General features: G+C 38.3%; 1 protein-coding gene across 1 annotated transcript; it reads left to right on the top strand.

The window, feature by feature from the left end:
- Positions 1-4554: 4554 nt before the first annotated feature.
- On the top strand, positions 4555-25423 carry col1a2 (collagen, type I, alpha 2). The gene is made up of 50 exons (XM_066674060.1): positions 4555-4751; positions 6853-6854; positions 8047-8082; positions 8528-8611; positions 9178-9231; positions 9402-9446; positions 9795-9848; positions 9943-9996; positions 10119-10172; positions 10523-10576; positions 10809-10862; positions 11111-11155; positions 11327-11425; positions 11520-11573; positions 11955-12053; positions 12150-12194; positions 12646-12744; positions 12919-12972; positions 13091-13198; positions 13567-13620; positions 14061-14159; positions 14270-14323; positions 14545-14643; positions 14796-14849; positions 14947-15000; positions 15095-15148; positions 16504-16557; positions 16797-16841; positions 16948-17046; positions 17239-17346; positions 17616-17669; positions 17783-17836; positions 18709-18762; positions 18920-18973; positions 19069-19176; positions 19549-19602; positions 19715-19768; positions 19945-20106; positions 20231-20338; positions 20488-20595; positions 21231-21284; positions 21415-21522; positions 21660-21713; positions 21833-21940; positions 22337-22390; positions 22496-22603; positions 22722-22968; positions 23089-23273; positions 23679-23921; positions 24129-25423. Exons 1-50 carry the CDS (start codon positions 4682-4684, stop codon positions 24273-24275), a joined length of 4056 nt encoding a protein of 1351 aa, XP_066530157.1. The 5' UTR covers positions 4555-4681; the 3' UTR covers positions 24276-25423.
- Positions 25424-25930: the final 507 nt, after the last annotated feature.

Here is a 25930-nt window from a genome sequence, read left to right as displayed (position 1 = left end):
AGTCACAGAGGTGCCATGTGTTTTCATCATCTTAAAGTTTAAATGCATGTTTTAATATGCAAATATGCAAGGAGTATTCATATTTAATACAAATTTAATCATACATTACGTCTGCCCTAAGAAATTCAGCAAAACACCTGCATTTTAAGACATAATTTATGCTGAAAAACAAAATACAATAGGTTCCATAACAGAGAGCAAATACACAAATTATATTCAAGATATTTCTCCACAAATAGTATATCCCTATATTTTAATGTGTCTTCATGAAATAAGTTTATGCACAATACGCCAAACTAACTATGGCATTTCTGTTGATGACAAATAATGTTTGGCAAGTCAAAGAAACATTATACTGTTTGATTAACTGTCAAATAAAATACCACTAACTATAAACTATTGTTTGTTGAATTTAACTACATTTAGGTGTAGTTATATTTTCGTGATATATATTTATTTAAGTAATTCTTATGATTCGGAAAACAATGTCTAGAAAAACTCCTATTCAAAAATCAGTTTAATAGATCCTTTTAAAGAAAGGATTGCCTCCCTGTTGGTCACATAAGTGATGATGCTTGTCTGTGGCTGCATTAGGAGCTTGTTGAGAACTTCACACTGGTATGAGGTTTGAGCTGTGATCATGTAGCAGCTGGTTGGCAGGTGTAGTCTACGTAAACTCTGACATGAACTGCCTGTCCCTCGCACACTAACCCTGTGGGCGTGAAGAAATCTGAGACACTAAAATCGAGGCCATCATGAGGCTATTCCCCACCAACCAGAGCCCAGCACATCTGGAACACCACAACATGCAGCTTTAGCAAAGCCATGCGCAGTCTAGAGGCTTTAGAAAGAGAAGAAAGAAAGCTATGCAAAATGGCTGACAAAAGCTGATAGAGATGGATCCTTAGTATCATCACTCCTCTTTCAGAACCTACATGTGAAATGGAAGTCTTTTTGCAGAGATTAAACATTACAGCACACTGAAGGATTCAATGTAGTGATGTTTTGCTTAATTTCTACATATTTTTACATATAATGTATTTGAAGATATCCATCAATATTACTGCAAATTTCAGATTTTGCATGCATCTTTTGTCACAAAGTCATCAACTTCCCACTGTTTCCAACAGAAAGTACTGAATCTACTTTGGCAAGTTTAACTGCCAGTTCCACTTTGAAAAAGAGATACAGCTCTACGACTGTAGAGGTTTCCACTCACATTTCCCCTGGCTTTTTATGACCTGTCAATGTGCATATTTTCAAGACAATTTACCCAGTTCTGCCATTACTTGAGAGAGAGAGAGAGAGAGAGAGAGAGAGAGAGAGAGAGAGAGGCAGAGAGAGCAAGAGAGAGAGAGAGAGAGAGAGAGAGAGAGAGAGAGGCAGAGAGAGCGAGCGAGAGAGAGAGAGAGAGAGAGAGAGAGAGAGAGAGAGAGAGAGAGAGAGAGAGAGAGAGAGAGAGAGAGAGAGAGGAGAGAGAGAGAGGGAGAGATTATACCTAGGAAAAGCATTGTGCCCTTATAGAACCTGATAACACATATCTGTTGCATTACTGGGATGTGAACTCAGGATGTCTTTACAATCAAATATTCACACTGGTCTTCGTTACTTCTACCACTCAGCAGCCCAACTCATTTATTAATTGTAAGATAAATATCAAGACAGAACATGCACCATTAGATATGTCTTACAGTGGAATCTTCTTAAAATGCTTAAGCATTTTGTCACACATTAAATTTAGCGTTTAGAGTTTTGGGACAGAAGAAATCTAACATGGCTGTCTCTGAAGCCTCCCTGCTGCTGCAAGGCGTTACTCTTTTAAATTAGTGTTTTGGCCCATCTTTGTTTTGGGATCAAGGTATTAAATATGGTGATTTCAGCTTTGGTGCCTCTGAGAATGCCTTTTGAATTCTAGTTTAGATGTTATGCCTCTTCATGTCTCACTGTAAGATTGTATTTATATAGATTTGCCTGTTCATGTTTAATAGTGTTCATATATGGTGTGACATTAAGCATAGATTACAGTTTAAATGTTTGTATTGTGATAGATTTTGTAAGTAACGTGTCCAAACACAGAGCTTTATTAGCTTTATTGCAAATGCATCTGTGAGAAGTTGATGTTTCAGTGCAGTGTTGTAGCAGCGAGTGTTTTGTAGAACATGCTGCAGAGCTGAGCTGCTTGGCCATCTTTGAAACACATTTCCTCTTACATGCTCCTCCCCTTTAATGCTTTCCCTGCTTTGACTTCAGGCGAGTTGTCTGGATATTCCAGCAGTGACTAATATTTTTCTGGCAAACTACGTAGAAGCACAATGGAAAAAGAACAGGGTAGACGCCATTTTGAGGAAGCTTGTTTTTCTTGGGTTAGCTTCTATAGCACTAGCAAAGATTCTATAAGATAAACAAACAAAAAAAAAGAATTTCTACCTAAAAATGGACACATGCTTGCACGATAATACCTCATATTTAATTGCTGTTTAATTAACAGGGAAAAATGACCCTGGGGAAGAGAAAATTATGACAACACTTAAGATTATCAGCACTCTACTGTGTTGAAGTAGTTTGCGTGTGTTCCCAAGCTCATGCTGTGTTAAAAAGCTAGTTAAGCACACCTAGTCCATGAACAGTCCCATCCCATCCAATTAACCAATGAAACAGCTGGTGGGCTAAAACAGCCCTCTGCACTTCATAAAAGCACATTATGGTTAAAAGCAGACACCACCTCACTTTGTAACTAGCAAGTCGGTTATTGTCCTTTACAGTAATTAAAGTAATATCTGTTTGTCCACTCAAAAAATATAAATAAATTAAAAAATAAAAATCAGCAGCACTGTTTAAATTGTATACAAAACAAATATCATTTAAAACATGTGGATACATGTTTTAGACAATATATATTTTACTTTGATTATTGACTTGTTGGAAAAAATCTCATTAAATTCAATGACATGTTAAGAAAGTTTTTGTGGTTCCTGTACAGTTAATATATTGGAAGTAACATGTTGGGAGTCTTGTTTGAATATTTACAATACATATATATATGGGATGTAGTACATTTCATACTGCCAGAAACATACAAACATACTGCCATACAAAAAGCAAAAAGAATATATGGTGCTCTATTTAGATTCACAAAGGAACTATGTTCACTAAGTACATTGGCATGCACAAAGGCATACAAAACAAATTTATATTTCTTATTAAATATATTGCAGTGGCGCATGCTTACAGATGTAAACTTGCAGTTTTTTAATTTGGTAAAGGATTTTTTTGCAAATAGGAAAGAAATGTTTACAGTGTAGGTTTTAAATCACTGCACAGAGTATAACAAATCTATTCCACAGTAACTCTATAATGCTTGTTGTGAACTGCACATTCTGCAGAGGCCCAAGTAGTGGAGTGTGAATGCGGAGGACATGTCTGGTCCTGTGATCTGCCAGAAGCTCTGCTGCTGAGCGTAAGATCTAAAACGGCATCTATTTTACCTGCCTTTAGTCCTTAAACCCAACTCCCAAAAGTTTGATTAACCTTAATTTGCATACCACACTTATACTGCTTAGATGTCTAAGGACATTTGGGGTGTCAGATTAACAAGAAGAATACTATTAAAGGCTGGGACACATCTCATAACTTGTGGTGTGAACTATCTGCTTGTTCTTCTTTCCTTTTAGGCAACGAGAAGGAGTGAAATGTTTGCTGCTATATCCCCAGTGGTGAACACCTTCAGTTAAATGTGAAAGATTTGGAACCCATAGTTAAACGTTTTGCTGATAGTAGGAGACCATTTTCATTTATTTTTCATTTATTGCTGAAATGTACATAGTATATATGTGCCTTATATATATGTTGTTCCCTGATGTGCATGTGATTTCTTGTATTCGCACAAAAAACTCAACTGGAACTCATCTGACCAGGATTGTTCAAACATTTGAAAACGTTTGTGAAGTGTTGAGGTAAAACTTATGGTCTGTAGAATCACTTTAAACCAGGGTGTACGAGTGAGTGAACTACAGACTGATAAAGAGCTAAAATTAAGCTCCGGCAAATGTGCGAATGTAAAACATGGACTGAGAAAAGGGGTGAAGTCTGTCCATCCTAAGGTACATCCTGAAATCCTCCAGTGCACTGGAGCAGACACTGCTGAAAACCCCCTATCTCCGGTGGGGGAGACCCCACACGGAACACAGGAGGGTCCCGTCTCTGCTGGTTCTTTCTCCTGCGTAAAATGCGTAATTGCGCTCGGCGGAGCTCACCGTCCAGCCGTGCACTTCCCAAAGCCAGAGCAGTACCAGTGTGCAGGGGCTGGGAGACAACTGTAGAGCTTTAAAAGCTCGACAATGTCCACGTCCTCAAAAGAATGGATCTCATTAAAACGCTGCATTCGTCATCACGGCCGGAGAAGCTGCCAAATGTGTGAGGGAGTCGGCAGAGAGAGAGAGCACATGAGCAGCCTGCGAGTCAGATAGAGTTTCTGCGCTCTGATTGGTCCAGAGGCTGACTTTTGACACGCAGTCAAGGGAACCTCCTGCCGTATAAATAGGGCCGATAGGACTTTATTATTCTAGCATCACGGCAGCAGGTTTCTGCTCAGTTTGGAGTTACGTGTCACCACAACTGTATGCCTGTTTGAGGTATCTAAACCAGGCACTGCGGCACAAGGAGTCTGCATGTCGGCCTAGACATGCTCAGCTTTGTGGATACCCGGATTCTGTTGCTGCTTGCAGTGACTTCATACCTAGCAACATGCCAATGTAAGTTTATCATATATGTTCTGTTTTTGTTTTGCTGTCTTACCAAGGACGCTGAGGACTTTTTTTTTTCCTGCTGCGCTTGTTTGCTTTTTGGTTGTTGCCCACTCTGACAGGAGATGAGCTGAAGGACAGCTAAAAGCCCGTCTAAGGGACTTTTGCCATATGACTTTTCCACTTTAAAAAGTTCAGAGGATTCTTTACGCTTTTAAAGGATTCTTCGACTGTGGACATATTTTCATCCCTCGCAGAAAAGTCTCCTCGTTTAAAGAGGGCCTACACTGAAAGGAAGCAGAGAAACTCGCTTCGAGTTAAAAATTTAATGTGCTAAAACTATTTAACTCCGCTCAAATTGTTAGGGCTAAGTTTGGGCGTTGCAGCCCCATCTTTTGTCCCTGGCTCTGGCATCATCTTTATCACAGGCGCAGAAAAAGGCGCCCCCTGCTGCCTGCTGGAAAAAAAATAGGACCTGGCATGTTTTGCCCAAAACTCGCCTTTATTTCAGTGGCCAAAATTACAACAAGAAGGACAACCTGTCTTTGAAATTAAGAATAGTATCCAATAAGCTTTTAAAATTATATAGAAGATAAAAACGAGTCCCATTTACTACAGTAGGGACATACCTCCTCCTCCCTTTTGAGCACCCGCAGCATATAAACGGGCTTGATCCCAAACGAATTAATGACACACAGACGTGGCTCTATTAAACTACACGTTATTAAAATATTCCGTAATATTTAACGATTAATACCAGCGTTATCAGAGGAAAACTATGACTATTTATCATAATTAACATAAATAAAGTTTTCTATTAGACCTTAGATGTTTTTTTTTTCAGAAACTCCTTCTACTGAAAACTGTTAAAAATGGATTTCCAGAGTTTTTGGAGTGGAACTCCTCTCATGCAAAATCCGGCATTTATTTCAAACTGATGCAGGCTGTAAAGTTTGAGTCTGCTCAATCCGCCCTTGGAGCTGGTGCAGAGTTGTACTTTGGCAGAACTGAAACCTGCGCAGACAGCTTGAAAAAAAAGAAGCGTACCCAAAAATTACTAAAGCGCCACCTTGTGGTAGATTACTCACATGGCAGTGAGTGACAGACCATTAACCCTTTCCAGGGCGGGCACACATCACTGAGGTCACTTTAGGGTACCACTTCCACGTAGACTGACCGGAAGGCCTAAAAGACCCAAACAGACCAGGAGCACAAACTTTAAAGAGGCTTCTTGATTGTCACGAGGATGAGAAATAGGCATACAGATTTAATATACATTTGTAAGCATTTCCAATATAGAACAGTGTAACAGTTGTGAGATGATTAATATTATCAATGCTTATTAATGCTAATTCATACTTAATAATGCACGTTTGCATATTTAATATTAATAAAAATATAATGAATGTACCTTTTAGTAACAATATTATAACTGTTGTGATAATATTAAAGCAATAGTCATATTTTCCATAATCCTCTCAATAGGGTACATATTTGGATATATATCTAAGTTTAGCATAACTATATTCTAATGCTTATTTGTGTATTGTCATTTTTATGTGCATTTAGAGGCTTTCAGAAACCTACACATAAGGTCTACACATGAAGCTTTACTTATGCAGCATTTCTCAGAAAAATAAAAACATTGACTTTGTCTTTATAATTTAGAACCACACATATTCAGTTCTGATTCGGCTCTAAACACATTCATCAACAACAAGGCCTAGCATCCACTCCCAATAACAGCACATGAACTTGAATTCCAAATACTGATTCATTATAGAGCTTTATAGGACTGTTGCTTAACAGTTGAACAGTAGGATTTAGAAAATAAATTATGTGAAATGTGACTTCTAGTGAGATGTTTTGTGTATAGCAGAATATCATTTGAATATTTATACGTTTTATAGAGTATTGCTTAAATATATGTACTATATTCTTTCCTTTTAATAAGAAGAGTATTACAAACTTTAAGCAATTTTGAGTTGAATATTTCTAACTGGTCATTTCTCTCTCTCTCTCTCTCTCTCTCTCTCTCTCTCTCGCTCTCTCTCTCTCTCTCGCTCTCTCTCTGTCCATGTTTCATCTCCACCCATATTTCATCATACAGCGGTTAGTACACTTGCATGGAACTATTCTTTAGTTATGCTATAGAAATTCTTACCTCCTTGTCTGGTTCCAAATTGGATGATACTTGGTGAAAAGATCCTTGCCAATCTGCACAATCTCAATCGCACCACCGCATTTCATATTATTAAAGCTTTTCTGCAGTGCTGGATTTACTCCTTTTTTCTGTCAGGGAGAGTGCTGAGGTTCTATTGGCTAAAGTGAATGTCAGTGAAACCAGAAACCACCCACTTCTGCTGGGCAAACAGCCTGGGTACAATGAACCTTTTTAGATGGCCCTCTAAAGGGGAGGCCTCTGAACAGAATCAACATGGCACAGGAATTTCTTTAAGGTAGTCTGATACTCTTACACAGCAGTGCTTCCAGCAGAGTGTTGTGGGTACATCACGCAACACTGACAGAAATTTTACGTTTAAGATTGAGAGGGATTGCTCACCTGAATATCATCTATTGGCCTCTAGGGGAGAAGTTGGTGTTGTTTAAACAGCAGAAATGTATTTAATCTTAGTCAAGTCTCTGAATCTGAATGAGTCCTGTAAATTTCATTAAGCATCATTCTTGGGTTAGTCACATGATATTTAACCTGCCTGTGACGTCTGATCATGTGACTCACCCAGTGCTGTTTAATTGTACACAATATAAGAGCATGTAAAGTGGCTATGAGCACGTAAACTGGCTTGTGTAATTCACCAATAATCTGCACCCCTGTAGATGACACAAAGAAAGCAAAATAAAGTGAATGCTACTGATATCAAGCTGCACACTGACTGACATAAGAAACAGGAAAGATGGAATAAATAAATCTTGTATTTATTTATCTTCCTTTCTGTCTAGGCTTATCGAAAGGTGAGCATCATTTCTTATGTTCATGGTGGTGGTTCTAGTGTGACGTGTGAACATGAGACTGCAGAGAGTTCATGCTTTACAGACTGATGTATCACTGGTCCACAGAACTGAACCTGAACGGCTTGAACACATGTTTGTAAACAGATTTTATGTATCCTGGCATAAACGCATTAAAGCTTGTTTTGGTAAAAAGCTGTTAAGATATAGTAATAGATGGTACATAAACTGAAAATCAGCTGATGCATGCAAGTTAGGCATGATTGTAAACACTATGTTAGCTTATATAAAGTACATTTTTCCCAGTTTGTGATTATAATTTCTTTGACAATAGGGCCCCAGAGGAGAAAAGGGACCTCGAGGTGACAGGGTAAGCACAATAGATATATGAATCCTCATTATGTTCAAATAACTTCTCTAGATTTTATTGATTATTACAAGCTGAGTCAAGGTCAAATACTTTCTCCTAGTAACCCCCAGAAGACACTCCTTTGTAGTGGGCCCAGGAATGTTGTGTATTATACAGAAAATGCACAATATGTACCATAAGCAAGAATAAACAAGAATGCAACAAATACAATTTTATTTTGCCCATTAGTGATGCTTTTATGACTATCCTATTCAGTGTAGGACTATTTTTTTCTTTATGGAAATAAGCTAGTTCTAGATTTAGAAGAATGTTGGGATTTCAAATAACAACATAATGCAATTTGAACATAGAGTTCAATGGTGAACTGAGTTAGAAGGCTTAGATTTGATGATGCTTTTTGAAGTCTGTATTTTATTTATAAGATTTAAACTCCTTTTTCATTTAGGGTCCTAAAGGACCAGATGGCAAACCCGGCAAACCTGGACTTCCTGGGCCTCCTGGCCCCCCTGGCCCCCCTGGTCTTGGTGGAGTAAGTTTACACACTACATTTTGACAGTTTGCTCTCTAATTAAAGGTTTAGTGAACTGTTTCACTGTCAGTAAACCACTGACCTTTAATAACTTTTTATTCACATCACATGACCTCACCATGACCCAGTGACCCAATGACCTTTAACCTTTGGTACTAGGTTTCTGTATAGCTATGTAAGCTTAGTGTTTATTATTATTATAAGTTATTTTTATAACTTATAACTATTTTTATATATAAGTGTGTGTAGCATTCTTAATTTTGCAAAGCTTTTGCACGGTTTATTTAAATCATGAACACACTGATGATTGACAAATAGGGGATCAATTCAGTGCCTAAGCAATCAACCCATGTTATATAAAACTCCTAGGGCAAAGCCCTCAAAAATGCATTCCACTATTTTTGTAACATGATTAAATGGGAGCTAGCCAAATACCATAAATGTTAAATGGGAAACAGAAATACATATGATGGCATCTTCTGCAGTGATGCTCTCTAAAATGTTTTCACTTGTTTACTTTTACAATTTAGACTAATGAGAGAATAATTTGTTTTTCTTTTGAATAGAACTTTGCTGCTCAGTATGACGCCAAAGGACCCGACCCTGGCCCTGGACCTATTGTGAGTGACTGTAGTGTTACTAGCAATTAAACAACAGAACATGAAAATCATAAACTGCTTCAGTTACCCTCCAGAAAGACCCAAATATAGACTATGCATGTATTACACATGAGTAAAAAAGTGGATTAAAATGAATGCAAATTGAGTTTTTATCTGTATATTTTATACAGGGTTTGATGGGACCTAGAGGCCCTGCTGGACCACCTGGTGCCCCTGTAAGTGTCTTTTTAAGATATGTTTTAAATTGAATGCACAGATATGGGTGTTTTTGTCTGATGCCAATGTCTAATAGTTGTCATGTATACATAGCAAATTCACCAGTGTTAAATTATTCTTAAAGTGCCCTGTTTCTGCTGAGTAAAAAAACACATCAGTAGTGATCCATTTTAATTTTTTGTCAAATCAATTTATTGGTCCTATCAGGTGCTTATCATGTTAATGCAGCTGATTAAAATCTAATGCTAATATTACATGTCATTTATCCCCAATTTTTAAATAATGCTATAAATGCAGATTATTTTTCAAAATATTTGATGGCTGTGCTATGTTTGCTTGATGTGTAGGGACCTCAAGGAGCCCAAGGACATGCTGGCGAGCCTGGAGAGCCTGGACAGGCTGTAAGAATACCTTCAGCTTACTTATCATTTTTATAGACCAAAAACATACATAGGACTGACACCACTTTTAACATTTGTTCTTGCTTTCTTGTAGGGTGCAGTTGGTCCTCGTGGACCCCCTGGACCTCCTGGCAAGGCTGGTGAAGATGTAAGTAAAATGTATTTTTATTTTGTCTGAACACTGCATTTTTCTCCAAATCATGTGCTGCTCTTTACTCTTTCAAATAATAAATAAATCAGTTTGAATAATCTTCTGTCATTTCCATGCAGGGTAACAACGGCAGACCTGGCAAGCCTGGAGACAGAGGACCTGCTGGAGCTCAGGTAACTCAATAGGTGTTAATAATTTTTTATTCTATTCAAATCTCTAGGAAGACATTATTAATCACATTACAATTGTGAAGAAAGGATGAGCTTTTATGTTCTCAGAATAAAGGTGTAAAATGACTAAATCACACAGTAGTTGTTCTATACTATATTATAGCATATATGATAATACTATGTTAAAATGTGGATTACAATACACTATATAAATGTGAGCAGATTGAAACATGTGATATCAGGCTTCAAAAGCTTTTCTTGTAGTAGAAGAAAGCTCATTTTCAATGAGAGAAATGATAAAAGGAGAACTGAATTTGAAATCATGCTATGGTCTTTTCTTTCCCCCTTTTCAGGGTGCCCGTGGTTTCCCTGGAACACCTGGACTTCCTGGCATGAAGGGACACAGAGTGAGTAGCTGATCTAGAAGAAATATTGTGTTACATATGGAATTCTTTTACTGCAGCTTGATAAGATGATTGGAGCCTCTTTTAGGAAGATATGCTTTGCTTAGTATATATGTTAAAAATGAACTAAATGCAGAAAGTGAAAGTGAAAGTTTGACCAAAAGGGACGCTACATAAAGTAGGCCTAACCTATGAGAGTATTCTCTGTATTGATTAAATGATTTCTCTATCACAGGGCTACAATGGTCTTGATGGACGTAAAGGAGAGCCTGGTGCAGCTGGCGCTAAGGTAATATAACTCAGGATGGACAGTATCTTCAGTATCATGCACAATCTTTTAAACTACATTTAAGCAGCAAATACAATGATGAGTTCAGAATAACTAAATAGAGGGGGTGTTTTACCACTGTAAAACAATTAATATCTCAGAGATATAGTGTTTATTATCTCAAAGCAAGTAAAATTTCTACACATCTACACTGTATTTATTTGACTACATGAGATCTGAACTCTGCTATTTCTTCTTTTCTCTTTTAGGGCGAGAATGGTGCTCATGGTTCTAATGGAACCCCCGGACAAAGAGTATGTTACACATCAGTTTTCACAGCATGCCATTCTAACAAAAATACTTTCCTTATAATGTGTGCTCCTATGAATATGGATATATATACATGAACTATATGAAATATTCAAGCCCCATCATGACTTTAGACTGAAATCCTAATTGTTCTGATGATGTTTGCATGTGTGTAGGGTTCTCGTGGTCTTCCTGGTGAGAGAGGTCGTGCTGGTCCTGCTGGCCCAGCTGGTGCTCGTGGTGCTGATGGTAACACTGGTCCTGCTGGCCCTGCTGTGAGTAATGAACACTTATTTGAAACTTCTTTTTTCTTGAACAGAGCCTTTGGATCCGGACTTATGTGGTTGTGACTCTGATCTTTTTGAATAGGGCCCTCTGGGAGCTGCTGGCCCTCCAGGTTTCCCTGGTGCCCCTGGACCTAAAGTAAGTGTATTTTTTTTCTGAATGTTAAAGAAATGTGTTAATTGAGACGTTTGATCTTTCAGTTTGCTAGTAATTCAAATTTGAATGTTCTTAAAGGTGTGTGCCATATGCCATATCATTGGTATTTATTGTCTTATCACAAAAAAATATTTGATATTGCTATTGTGGACATTAATGATCATATGTGAATATAAATTAAGGAAAAAATATATTTTGAAGTTACATGGGCTGTGTACTCTGAAAAAAAAACAAATAATGCTTTAAATTTACCTGCTCCAAATGTGTACATTATTGTTTCACGGTTACAATACTGGCTACAAAAGTTGTGGCAACACGATTGCCAAAATATATCAAATCTAGTGACACTCCATGTCTTTACAGGGAGAGGTTGGACCTGCTGGCCCCACTGGCCCATCTGGACCTCAGGGACAGAGAGGAGAGCCTGGACCCAATGGTGCTGTTGGCCCTGTTGGTCCTTCTGTAAGTGTATCTGATTGTATTCATTATCCCACATTTGATTAAAGCTGTCTGTTTTTAGAGCAGTGAATTGATGACATTCTATTTGCTCATCCATAGGGTAATCCTGGTGCCAATGGAATCAATGGTGCTAAGGGAGCTGCTGTAAGTATTCATTGCCACTTCATTCTGGCCATACATAAGAGTAGGCACTCTTTTATTTTTATTTCTAACTTAGCCACCTCCTCTGTAGTTCTGAAATGCTAAAGTATCAAGATGCGTGTAAGCTTGTCTAATGTGACAGAAACTAACTGTTCTGTCCTACTTTAATTGTTATTTTATATGTGTGACTAATTGGTCAATAAATTAATGCACATACAATTACAAATATGTTTAAAATCACTGGCCAGTGGCCATTTGGTGCATGTGTAATACCACTGTCTAAGATTTAGATCTAACTTGTAGCCACTAAACATTCTCTATTTTACCTACTACATCATGGAGGAATCAGATCTTCTTATGACATTCTGAGACCTATAGGCTATGAAATTAGCTCTAGCAATGTTTTGTTTTATTCATTCTGGTGTCCTAAATACCTCCCTGATATCTCTTGTAGGGCCCCGCTGGAGTTGCTGGTGCTCCTGGTTTCCCTGGCCCTAGAGGAGGCCCTGGCCCCCAGGGACCATCTGGACCTTCTGGCCCCAGAGGCCTTGCTGTGAGTTCTGTTTTCTAGCATGACCATCAATTTTGTTCTGTATGTAAAAATAAATAAAAAAACAGCTAAAATCTGTTAAAATTACTGTATGTGCTCTGTAACTGCAGTTCTGTGTAAAGTTCATAAGCTCTAAGTATAATTTTGTTTCCTTCTTTCAATTTCTTTGATATATAGGGTGACCCCGGACCCATGGGAATAAAGGGAGATTCTGGTCCCAAGGGTGAGCCTGTAAGTATAAGTAGAGACACAAATAAGTATGTGTGCTTCATGTTCCTGCACATGTTAAAGCACAGGCCTTTCTCCACTGGTCCTTCTTCCCTCACCTCTGTGCTCCTGTCTTCTGCAGGGTAGCTCTGGTCCTCAGGGTCCTCCTGGCCCTGCTGGTGAGGAGGGCAAGAGAGGCACAACTGGTGAGCAAGGAGCTACCGGACCCGCTGGTCTCCGTGGACCCAGAGTGAGTTTTATTTTTAGACATTTAATAACAGAGCAGTCGATCTTGTACTACAAACACAATCTTTCAGGATTTTGCCGTCTCTGTTCAAATGTCATAATTTTTAATAATATAAAACAGATGTGTTCAACATACACATAAAACTAATAACCTCTACATGTTAATAACCTGAACTGTAAAAGGTGTTCTCAAATAAAAGAACATATATCCAGGTGTTTAAAAAATAATAAATAAATATCATCCCTGATGGTGCTTTCATATTTAGAGGGATTGCATTAACATACATGAGAACACTTGTAAAAACCTCTTTCATTCTAAAGTTGTATTAAATTCTCTAACGGACAGATTCATTCACCTCTGTTCCTATACAGGGTGCTGCTGGAACCCGTGGTCTTCCTGGCCTTGCTGGTAGATCTGGCCCAATGGTAAGTTTATAGTTAAATATTCCTAAATATCTGTTAATAAAAAGCCAGGTAGCCACCTGTTAAAAACAGGAAGTGACAAACATTTTAGCAAAGTATAACACAGTCAGTATAACATAGTGAGGAATACATCATCTACATAGAGGACTAGGGTTCAATTCTGCATATATAAACTCACCATGTGCCACCATTAACAGCTCCTGACCATGACCCTTAATATTACATTGCCCTGAAAATATATTAATATATTTTATTATAATATTTATAATTATTATATATTGAAAATATATAAATTACAAATAGTAAAGATATCCAAGTATAATACTGCATTTATAATACTGCATTGTCACAAAGGAACATTGTGTTGTATTTATGTAAAGAACACAATGGACAGATATCATAAACTGAAATGCCAAAACTAACCTCTGATTTTTACTTCTCAGGGCATGCCAGGCGCAAGAGGTTCCACTGGTAATCCTGGACCCCGTGGACCCCCTGGTGATGCTGGCCGTGCTGGTGAGCCTGGTCTGACTGGAGCCAGAGTAAGTATATTTATCAGGATAATCACCTCTACTTTGTATTCCTTTTCCTAGCGTGTATATATATGGTTTGACAATGAAAAACAATTTTTATCTTCTCTTTCTCATCCTAGGGTCTCCCTGGCAGCCCAGGCAGCGCTGGACCTCCAGGAAAGGAGGGACCTGCTGTAAGTGTCTGCCATTAAACCAAACATGTTTACAGATAACCATAGGGTAGCCCAAAAAAAAATGACAATTTTACGCATCAGTAAAAAATTAAATCAGTCAATTCAAAGCAAATTATGTATATTGCATATATTTATTATTCAAATCATAAAGAACTATGATCCTCACAGATAAATAAAAATGCTTTTCTTATAACTTCTATATATATATCTCATATCTGCAGGGTGCTTCTGGTCAAGATGGTCGCACTGGCCCCCCTGGCCCAACTGGACCCAGAGGCCAGCCTGGTAACATTGGATTCCCTGGCCCTAAAGGACCCTCTGTAAGTAAAATCAATGTTGCACCTATCAGCCTTACAAATCTTTATTGACAAAGATGCAGAAACTGTAGTGTCAACATGAAAACATTATATAAAAACAACAGTGTTACACAAAGTTTAAGTGAGAATTCATCAAGTACCTGTGTCTATCTTAGGGCGAGCCTGGCAAACCCGGAGAGAAAGGACCCGCTGGTCCTGCTGGACTGAGAGTAAGCATTTGAGAATTTGTGATTACACCTTATTTGATACTGACTTTGTTTTAAATGTAGTTGTCAACCAACTTAATCAACATTTCTGCTTCTACAGGGTCCCCCAGGTCCTGATGGAAACAACGGCCCTGCTGGTCCCACTGGCCTTGCTGTATGTAGACCAACATTATCAGTTGTATAAAAAATTCCTAAAACAATTTTCTGATAGATACTATTTTTAATGCCCATTTTTCTTTCCTCTGCAGGGTGCCACTGGTGAGAAGGGAGAGCAAGGACCCTCTGGTGCTCCTGGTTTCCAGGTCAGTGTCTTATTTAGTTTCCTTGCATACTCAGATTAAGCACATTTTTAGCCTACTGAATGATTTAAATATTTTACAAGTAAATATCACTTTAAAAATAAGACTAGGTAAATTAGATTCAAGATATAATTATCTAGTGTTTAACAATATCTTATTTATTAGTGCAGTTATGATATGTCTAGGCAAATTTTACATGAGCCACGAGTCAATATTAGCCATTCTGATTTGAAATTTAATGTGATTTCTAAATTCTGACCCTGCTTTATTTCTAAGATAACAGCATGATGCAACGAAGCATGCCTCTTTGCCAAAAAAACAAATGCTTAAAAAATTAGATTTTAGCCTTCAGGTATTAGTTTGTTTTTTATTTTATTAAAAACAAATCAGCAATAAAACCATAGTGAATATGCGTGTGTATATGCTCACTCAGAAACCAGCTGAAATGAATATGGAATGTGCAGTTATTGGTCATTGAAAAACATAATATGAAATCTGTATTTTGCGTTTAACTCATTCATGGGACTGAACACACACACACACACACACACACACAGCATGTTTTGAGGGAGGAGGAAAGTGCTGTTCCTTCACTTCCACTGCCTTCAGTCTTTTCCTGACAGTTGTGGGAATCAAACCAGCAACCTTTCAGTCCCAAACCTGCTCTTCTACCCATTAGGCCTTAAAGCTCTGTGCATTCAAAAATACAGGCCTTGTGATATACACTGATAGAAAACACTGTAGCACAAAGGAAGCAAAAAGCTTTGCTTCCACATCATGGTACATTTTTTTATCCATTCATTTACTGTAACAACTTCTAGCTCAGGGCCACAGCCGACCCAGAATCACTAGGCACAAGGCAGAAACACACCCCCAACAAGGCACTGGTCCATCAAAAGGGCATCAAACATTCATACATACACTCTATAACACTTATGAAGACTTGCTTAGCCAAAACCAGTATGTGTTTTAGGACTGTGGGAGGAAACAGGGGCACCCAGAGGAAACCCACACAGACACATGGAGAACACACCAAACACACAACCCCAGAACCCTGGAACGCTGAGACAGTGATTGTGAATTTGCTGTCCCCTATATGGACAATCAAGCATCCCAAATATTCTACCATCATATTTGAACTAGGGAAACAATGACATTTTTCAAATTCCTGACAGATGAAAGATTTGTTAAAAAGGGAGACATGGCAGTGTGCTTGAGATGAAATCCTGTATGGCAATATTTTGTGCTTTAGAGCTGACACAGAATTTACTATCTCCCAGACTCTGCATAATAGAAATTAACAAATACATATTTTCCTGAAAAATCATTGAGCCAGTGATCTCTTTTCATTCTAACAGGGTCTTCCAGGACCTGCTGGACCTGTTGGTGAAGCTGGAAAACACGGAGACAGAGTGAGTACTTCTTTGGACAACACTGAACCAAAAAATAATTTCTCCACACACAAAAATGTGAAAGCCCTACCCAGATGCACAAAGTGACAGACTGTGTATCAAAATGATTAGAATTTTCTTTGAAAACATTGTGTAACATAGTCCTATAGCCTTATTTAGCACTACACGTTATGTATGTTTAAAGCAGTGCAGGCCAGGCGATTACAAAATTATAACCAATACACACAATTTTCTTATAGGGTATCCCTGGAGACCATGGTGTTGCTGGACCCGCTGGAGTGAAGGTAACATACAATTTTCTGACACTTCATACACATATAGTTTTAATCTAAACAAATGCCAGGTTAAAAGGCCACTTTCTGACTATCTTCTTGTTTTTTTTTCATGTAGGGTGAACGTGGTAACCCTGGACCTGCTGGAGCTGTTGGAGCCCAGGGACCTATTGGTGCTCGTGGACCTGCTGGTACTCCTGGCCCTGATGGAAGCAAGGTAGGCAGTTTAATGTGCTAATCAATTTTTGTGGTAATCATCCTAAGTGCATTACATGTAAACTCTTCTTTTTTATGTTAATGTTATTTTTTTATTTACATGCTGCAGTTTTCAATGTAGAAACCAAGTAAGATACTGTTGCTCTTGATCACCCTTGATTGTCGCAAAAATCTATTTACTGTTTATTCTTAGGGAGAGCCTGGTGCTGCTGGAGCTCCTGGTGCTGCTGGACACCAGGGAGCCGCTGGCATGCCTGGTGAGCGTGGAGGTGCTGGTACTCCTGGAGCTAAGGGTGAAAAGGTCAGTTACAAAGAGAGCCATCCATCCACCTTGCATTTTACATTGAATTAAGTTCTGATACTCTAGCACTAGTCTATTCCTAGCTGTAGTATATTAATATTTCCAGAAAAAAATATGTAGAGAATGAATATGTACAGAGGCTTTATCAGACCTTACACTGGCAGGTTATGTGGAATTTTATATGGAAGTAAAATGATTTTCTGAGCTATTTTGGTATCTGTATAAAGGTGCTCCTCAGATTAAAACATATTTTGCTATTTTACTAACAGGGTGAGGCTGGATACAGAGGCTTGGAGGGCAATGCAGGAAGAGACGGTGCCCGTGTAAGTATCAACTCAGGCTTGTTTAGAAATATCTCACCATTTTTCACTGTTTATATTAAAATGTCAGCTTCTTTAGCCCTTTCTCAAGATGAATGTTTGTTGTTGTTTACCAGGGTGCTCCTGGACCCAGTGGACCTCCTGGACCCTCTGGTGCCAATGGTGATAAGGTAAAGAATATTCTCAACTCTTTTATATATATATATATGAATGCTGAGAATTTTGACAGTTTTGCCCAAATTGCATATAAGAAATTGCAATTGTTTCCTATGTGGATAATAAAGATCATGTCATTAATTTAAGTATGATTATTTGAGGCTTTTGGCCCATTTTGGATGCATTCTATTCTATGAACTCTAAGAATTCAGTGAACTGACCCCGTGGATACCTAATATGTATAAACTTACCGTCGCCCTCTGCTGGAAAGGCCCAGCTGAACTACGGAGCTACTATGCAGAGGGCTGGAGTATGAAACCAGAGGGGAATACAGCTGCCTTTTTTTACACTAATATATATAAATTTACAATATTTATCTCTTGGATCCTGAATCAGTTGTACCACATTCTGATCCAGACCTGTAGAAACACTTATACTGCGTCTGTTAAAGATGTCCAGTTCGGGACAAAAAAACAGGAGCCTGTAGCTATCAACATATATACATACATACATACATTTTCTTTTCCGCTTCTCCATTTCAGGGTCGCGGTATCAACATATATAATATATGTATATATAATAAATAATTTTATGCAGTCACAAGTCAAATGTGAACAGATGAATTACTCAGAAATGCACAGTCTTCCTGAAATGTACTGTGTAAATGTTATAGTGTTTTTTATGCCTAGCTCATCTTATGTCTTGAAAAGATCCTTGGACATTACAGCAAAATATATACCAAAATTTAATTTAAGGTTTCTGATGTTCCCATGTTTTGATTTTTATATGACAAAGGACTGACAATGCTTTGCTTTTCCACATTTTATCTCTTTTTAAAGCCCTTTTCTTCATGTACCATTAAAAAAGGCTTCCTTTTTTCTTCCAGGGTGAGACTGGTTCCTTCGGTCCTCCTGGCCCTGCTGGTGCTCGTGGTGCTCCTGTAAGATTTATTCCTTCACTGCAAGATGCAAAATACCTTTGTCTATTGCATATAGATTGTTAATCACTCACATGTAATCTATAAACTGTAACACATTATGAATAATATTAATAATCATATTACTATTACAATTGTAATTTTAATTATATTATTTCAGGGAGAGCGTGGTGAGGGTGGCCCTGCTGGACCTCCTGGATTTGCTGGACCACCTGTAAGTACATATGAATGTGTTCATCTGCATGGAGAATTTCTCTCTCTTGTTTTTGAGTATTATGACGACTGATATTATTCTGTTGTTTCTTTCAGGGTGCTGAAGGTCAGGCTGGAGCAAGAGGTGAGAAGGGTCCTGGAGGACCTAAGGGTGATGCTGGACCTTCTGGCCCTGCCGGTCCTGCTGGTAATGCTGGTCCTATGGTAAGTTGGTAACTAAGTATGGTAACTATCTAAATACAAATCAACACTTTATAGGGCATAAGATAACTAGAACTAATTATTACAGTATTATTTACACAACATTTTTCAATTTGGCTTAAAAAGAATGCAACTATTTTTACATTTTCTTCTTATTTCAATTATAAAAAAATGGTAGTTATATATGAAGGAAGTAATTCATATAAATAACATCATTATTGTATTGTTGCTGTCAGAATTGCAGCTTCTAATTTTTAATATCTCTCATTGATATTAAGTAGCTTTATTTTTAATTTTAAAAGTGATAGCTTTACTATTGTCAGTATGCTGAACATCTCTGTCTGCAACTTGTTGTGTTGTCTTTTATTTCATTAGGGTCCTTCTGGCCCTGTTGGTCCCCCTGGAGCTCGTGGTGACAGCGGACCCGCTGTAAGCTCTTTCAGTATTTTTTAGAAAGCTGTCCATATATATTCTATGTTCTTGTTTCTCAGGCTCATTGGTTAATATGTAACATTATTTTACTTTATTCTCTCTATCCCAGGGTTTGACTGGTTTCCCTGGTGCTGCTGGTAGAGTTGGACCTGCTGGTCCTGCTGTGAGTATTCCAGTTCTAATATCATCAAATGCCTTACAAAAATGTTTTTGCACTGGAATATGTAAGATATGCAGTATCCATAGTTTTAAACAATACTTTAAAGAAATGGCTTCATTTATAATGGCCATTCATTCTTTCTGGGCTTAAGACAAACCTTGCATTTTCCCAAACTACAGGGTATTGTTGGACCTCCTGGTCCCACTGGTGCTGCCGGAAAGGATGGTCCTCGTGGTCTTCGTGGTGATGTTGGACCTCCTGGACCTCAGGGAGAGAATGGCCTGATTGGACCTCCTGGTCTGTCTGGTGAGAAGGGACCTCCTGGAGAGTCTGGTCCAATGGTAGGTTGCTAAAACTTTCCCATAATATTCTAAATATATCTTAAACCTTGAGAATCCCATTTTGCATTCTCTTGGCAAATGGAAACAGACTATTAAGGCAAACTGTTTCTCGTCTTAACCTCAGGGACCACCTGGACCTCCTGGTCCTCAGGGTCAGCTTGGAGCTCATGGAATTAACGGTCTTCCTGGATCTAGAGGTGAACGTGGTCTTCCTGGTGTTGCTGGTGCTGTTGTAAGTGTCCAAATTATCTTCTGGCAGCATTCTGATCAATTTAATTTGTGATTTATGTTATGTTAAACAAGCCTATTTCTCATTTTGAGGACAAGAAATTATAAAACATATTAACGATTAAGTAACGTATGATGTGATGTGTTTTTCAGGGAGAGCCTGGTAGACTTGGCCCTGCTGGTTCCCCTGGCCCCCGTGGTCCAGCTGGTAACATTGGCTTGCCTGGTATGACTGGTCCTCAGGGAGAGGCTGGACGTGAGGTACACTGAAAAGTCTTTTCTGACTGTTTAAGAACTTGAATAATGCTCTGCAGTGGTTCCTAACCTGAGAGCCAGCAAAAAAGTTACACATATAAACAAATGATTGACATCTATTTAAAAACAAAATATAGTTAATCTAGTAAAAATCTAGTAAGAAATATTACAGTAGTGTGTAGATTTCCATAAATGAAGTGTTGGATAATGCTCACTCTAATTACATATGCTAAATAATATGCTTTGCAGATGAGAGCCCTAAAAATCCCACACTCCAGAACAATTACAGATAATAAAAATATTGCTATGCTTTTAAAATGAGTATTCTGAACAGCATCATATTAAGGGTAAATAGAGGTAATTTTAGGATATTCCCTAGCCTGTATATCTTAGTTAGTTAATCATTCATACAGTAACATCTTTGGCAAACTCTTTATTTTAATATAAATACACTGTATTAATGTATCTGTTAAATGAATAAGTCACAGACTATAACATTACAGAATTATGTAATGGATCACTCAAATGTAAATTATACTGAAAATCAGTGTAAATGAGTCAGAAATGTGAAAGGTAACTTTTCTATAGATCTGTATAGGACAATGCATTGATCATTGTTTGTCATTTTTGTTCTTTTTTAGGGTAGCCCTGGTAATGATGGCCCACCTGGCCGTCCTGGTATGGCTGGTGTTAAGGTAAAAGTCACATTTTTATTTGGCTCAGATCTGGGATTATTATTTAATATTAATATAAAAGCTTTACATTCTGTATAGCTACTTTTTACTAGCAGTCAAAGATAAAAAGTTCTTCAAATTATTATGACAGGGTGATCGTGGTGAGCCTGGATCCCCTGGCCCTCTCGGAATTGCTGGTGCCCCCGGCCCCGTTGGTCCCAGTGGTGCTGTTGGCAGACCTGGAAACCGTGGTGAGGCTGTAAGTGTCCCAAGAGTGCAAAGTCCACATTACTTCAAACATTTGTTACCAAAGCTCAACAATTTGAGTACAGTGTAAATATGAAACAGATTCTATGACTTTAGATCAGTGATGTCATTATTCCTTCTGTCCTTCAGGGACCTTCTGGATCTTCTGGACCCGTTGGCCCTGCTGGCGCAAGAGGTGCACCTGTAAGTGATAATGTCACAAGTTCTGTTTTGTGGATGTATACTTTGTGAAAAGCACGTTTAATAATATTGCCACAATATTTGGTCCCCTCACTGATCAGCATTTTTCATGATTTCTTCAGGGCCCTGCTGGACCCCGTGGTGAGAAGGGTGTTGCTGGAGACAAAGGAGACAGAGGCATGAAGGGACTGCGTGGACACCCTGGTCTGCAGGGTATGCCTGGACCCAACGTAAGTGGCTCAATTCTAATTATAGACTGAGGTTTTAGTTGGCTATGAGGTATCAGGATGTCAGGCAGAGCAGTCCTTTCTGCATGTTTTTTAAACTATACTCGCTAATCATGCTAACGTATAGTAGCATTATAGACTATTCTGACAATTTCTCAGAGCCGACACAGGCTTACGATTAGATCCTTATTTTATATAGTTCATAATCTCTGGAAAACCTCTCCAGAAGACTTCCAGAATAAAACATATTGGATTAGGCCATCATATGAGTATTTTAACAAATTTTCACTTGTAATATATGTATTATAAGTGTTTTGTGTGTCCCGTGCTTTATTTACATTCCTGTGTTAATATGAAAATTGCTATATGAATAAATATTAAATTATTATATTTTGACAGGGTCAACCTGGTGACACTGGTCCTTCTGGTATTGCTGGTCCTGCTGGTCCCAGAGTAAGTGATGCATCTTTGTTATGTTGACCATATATATATACATATATTTTTTTTAAGGCAAAAACCCAGGGTAGTATAATTAACTATTTTATAATCCACTCTTAGGGCCCCGCTGGTCCCAACGGCCCACCAGGCAAGGATGGTAGATCTGGTTCTCATGGTTCTATTGGACCTGCTGGACACCGTGGACCCCCTGGACATGTTGGACCTGCTGTAAGTATAAAACTTTTTCACATGCAAGAACAAAATGGTGTACACACAAAGAGATATATATAAATCATTGAGAACTGATTAGAACACAGAGTAACTAGTGTACTAACTTCATGTACAGGGACCTCCCGGATCTCCTGGTCTGCCCGGACCCCCTGGTGCCGCTGGTGGCGGATACGACATTTCTGGTGGCTATGATGAGTACAGAGCTGATCAGGCTGCTCTTAGGGCTAAGGACTATGAGGTGGACGCTACCATCAAGTCCCTGAGCACTCAAATTGATAACCTGCTCTCTCCCGAGGGCTCCAAGAAGAACCCTGCCCGCACATGCCGTGACATCAGGCTCAGCCACCCAGAATGGACCAGCGGTAAGTACCAAAAGTCATGTAACGCAATGATGTGCATCTCTCACCTCATCTTGATTCATTTGCATCAGGATTATTAAAACAAAATGCTTCTGTGCATCATGAAAACGTTCTCCCTTGCAGGATTCTACTGGATTGATCCCAACCAGGGCTGCACTATGGATGCCATCAAGGCCTACTGCGACTTCACCACTGGCCAGACCTGCATCTATGCTCACCCAGAGAACATTCCACGCAAGAACTGGTACAGAAGCTCTCAGGAGAAGAAGCATGTCTGGTTTGGCGAGACCATCAATGGTGGCACTGAGGTAAGTTCCACTAGCTAGGCCTGAAAGAACCAATACACTTAAATGAAGAATTTTAGAAACCTCTGGATATATTGCAAGTTGTGTTGGTTTTCTAAGTGAAAATAAGAGATATAATAGGTTTTCTTCACTCAACAAGCATAAACTTGAATTCTGTCAGCAATTTAACTCATACATTTTATTTGTGGTTAATTTGACATGTTGGAAATGTCATTTCAGGAAAAAAAAATCCTTAAAACAAGCAGACATCCTTTATTACAGAGTACTTGTTTTTATATTCACTTAGAAAATCAAAATGATCAGGCATGCCCAACCCGTTACATTTGACTGTATATGATCTGGTTAGGCATATATACCCTTATACTTACTTTATATGGCATCTTTATCTTTTCCATTCACCCTCTTCAGTTCGGCTACAATGATGAGACCCTGAGCCCACAGTCCATGGCTACACAGCTGGCCTTCATGCGTCTGCTGGCCAACCAGGCTGTCCAGAACGTCACCTACCACTGCAAGAACAGCATTGCCTACATGGACGCTGAGAACGGCAACCTGAAGAAGGCTGTTCTGCTGCAGGGCTCCAACGATGTGGAGCTCAGGGCAGAGGGCAACAGCCGCTTCACCTTCAGTGTTCTGGAGGATGGCTGCACTGTAAGTTCATTGTTCAACTCTTCATCCTTAAATAATAATTTTATATATTTGAACAATATAGATGCTTATGTTGCTGTGAAAAATATTTTTTGAAATTTATATAAAGTTACATGACATTTCTCATCTATGTGATTAATTGGGGGGGGGGGTACTTAGGATTAGATTTGCTTTACTAATGCCTGTTTTACCTCTCTCTCATCTCTGCAGAGACACACAGGCCAGTGGAGCAAGACAGTCATTGAATACAGAACGAATAAACCATCTCGCCTGCCCATCCTCGACATTGCACCTTTGGACATTGGTGGCGCTGATCAAGAGTTTGGTTTGGACATTGGCCCAGTCTGTTTCAAATAAATAGACTCATGATAAATTAAAAAAAGAGAGAAAGAACAAAAGAAATTTGAAAAAAAATCTGCCCTACTTCTCTGTGTTGTTTTTTATACTGAATGCTGATTTCCTCTGCACATCCACTTGCTTAAGCTGGGCTCTATCGGAGAGGACCAATGGACTGAACGGAGCATTGCACAATGCAAATTAATACAGCTGCCCAAAGAGACGCTGGGAGACACCATGGTTTGGGACATGCCATCAATTTGTAAAAAAATGAAAGAAGTGTAATAAAAACAATGAAAGTATGCATCACTTTGTGGTCTTTGTATATCTTCCAAGAGGAGGTTTAAAACCACAATTTCCAAAAGGTTTAAACTACCTCATGCCTGTATAAAGAAATAATATTACCAAACCTGATCCACATCCTAGATGTCACCCGGTACTAAGGCTTCAAGTTCTGTCCAGTGTCAAAGGTGCTCAAACACTTGAAGCAGAGATTTATGGTGCTACACATACAGCTGTGGGGAAACCACTTTTACTGTATTATTTTGTATTGTCTTTACGGGGTGTTGCACAGGTCCCCCTGATATAATCCCATTTTTAAGCAGGTGGAAAATTCCTAAACCTGATGTTTGTCTGGTTTTTCATTTTTTTTATTTTGGTTGTTTTTTGTTTTGAGTGTTGTCTGGATCCCTTTTTTCAGGCATTTAATTTCCATCATCCCCCCCAGTGTTCATAGTGACAGCACATTTCGTCCATTTGAATGGGTTTTAGAGGCCTCTCTCTCTCAAAATGAACCACAAAGTTTATTGTACCTATTTTGTATATGTGAGATGTTTAAATAAATTGTGAAAAGTTCTGAAATAAAGCATGTCCATTGTTCCGAAACACACCATTCCACGAGTTAAGTGCTTTCATGTATTTGGAATCACAGAGAAGTACAAAAATTTAGCATGAAAGTTATAAATTCAGAACTTTTAAGCATTAAAATACAAGAGAATTGATAACAAATGATCTGAATGTCTTCTGAATGAAACTAATGACAATTCTTGGTTAAGAAATATTTTCTATGAATTTTCAGATCTTGCAACCAAAAATATCTGATTTCCTCCCCTGAATGTTCAGTTATGTCGAGGCATTTACATTTTTTTCTTATAACTGAATTTAATAAAAGGTGAAAACTGCATTCTTTCCAGGCATGTCTGTATTTGTAGAGGCTCTCAGACGATCCGACACTCTCAGCATAAAACGTTTAATCATTCCCACTGGAAATTACAGGAAATTCAAGCATATGTAAAATATACCAGTCATTCAGGTTTGATAAAATACTTTTTTTACAAAGATGTTTCATACACAGCAACAGCTATTTGTCAATAGTCAATTAATATATCATTTCTTTACAGAGGGGCAAGGTAACTCCTGATCCTGGACTAAACTTATATTTAAGATCAGCATTACTTCCTTTTATTTGTATAACATAAACAATTCCTCTGGGAAAATGCTTTAAAATGAAAATGAAAACAACATTTAAACAAGATTAATTGACAGTGAACACTTATGTAAGGTATTTCATTTATTTATTTTAAATGATGTTTCCATTAAATTTCCGGGGCTTTTTTTTTGTTTTGTTTTGTTTTTTTGTTTTTCACAAACATTCATGCCACCAAAGGACCAACCTC

The sequence above is a fragment of the Hoplias malabaricus genome, chromosome 6, assembly GCF_029633855.1.
Source record: "Hoplias malabaricus isolate fHopMal1 chromosome 6, fHopMal1.hap1, whole genome shotgun sequence".
NCBI lineage: Eukaryota > Metazoa > Chordata > Actinopteri > Characiformes > Erythrinidae > Hoplias > Hoplias malabaricus.
The sequence above is the reverse complement of the archived record's forward strand: the minus strand, read 5'-3'. Positions and strand labels throughout refer to the sequence as shown.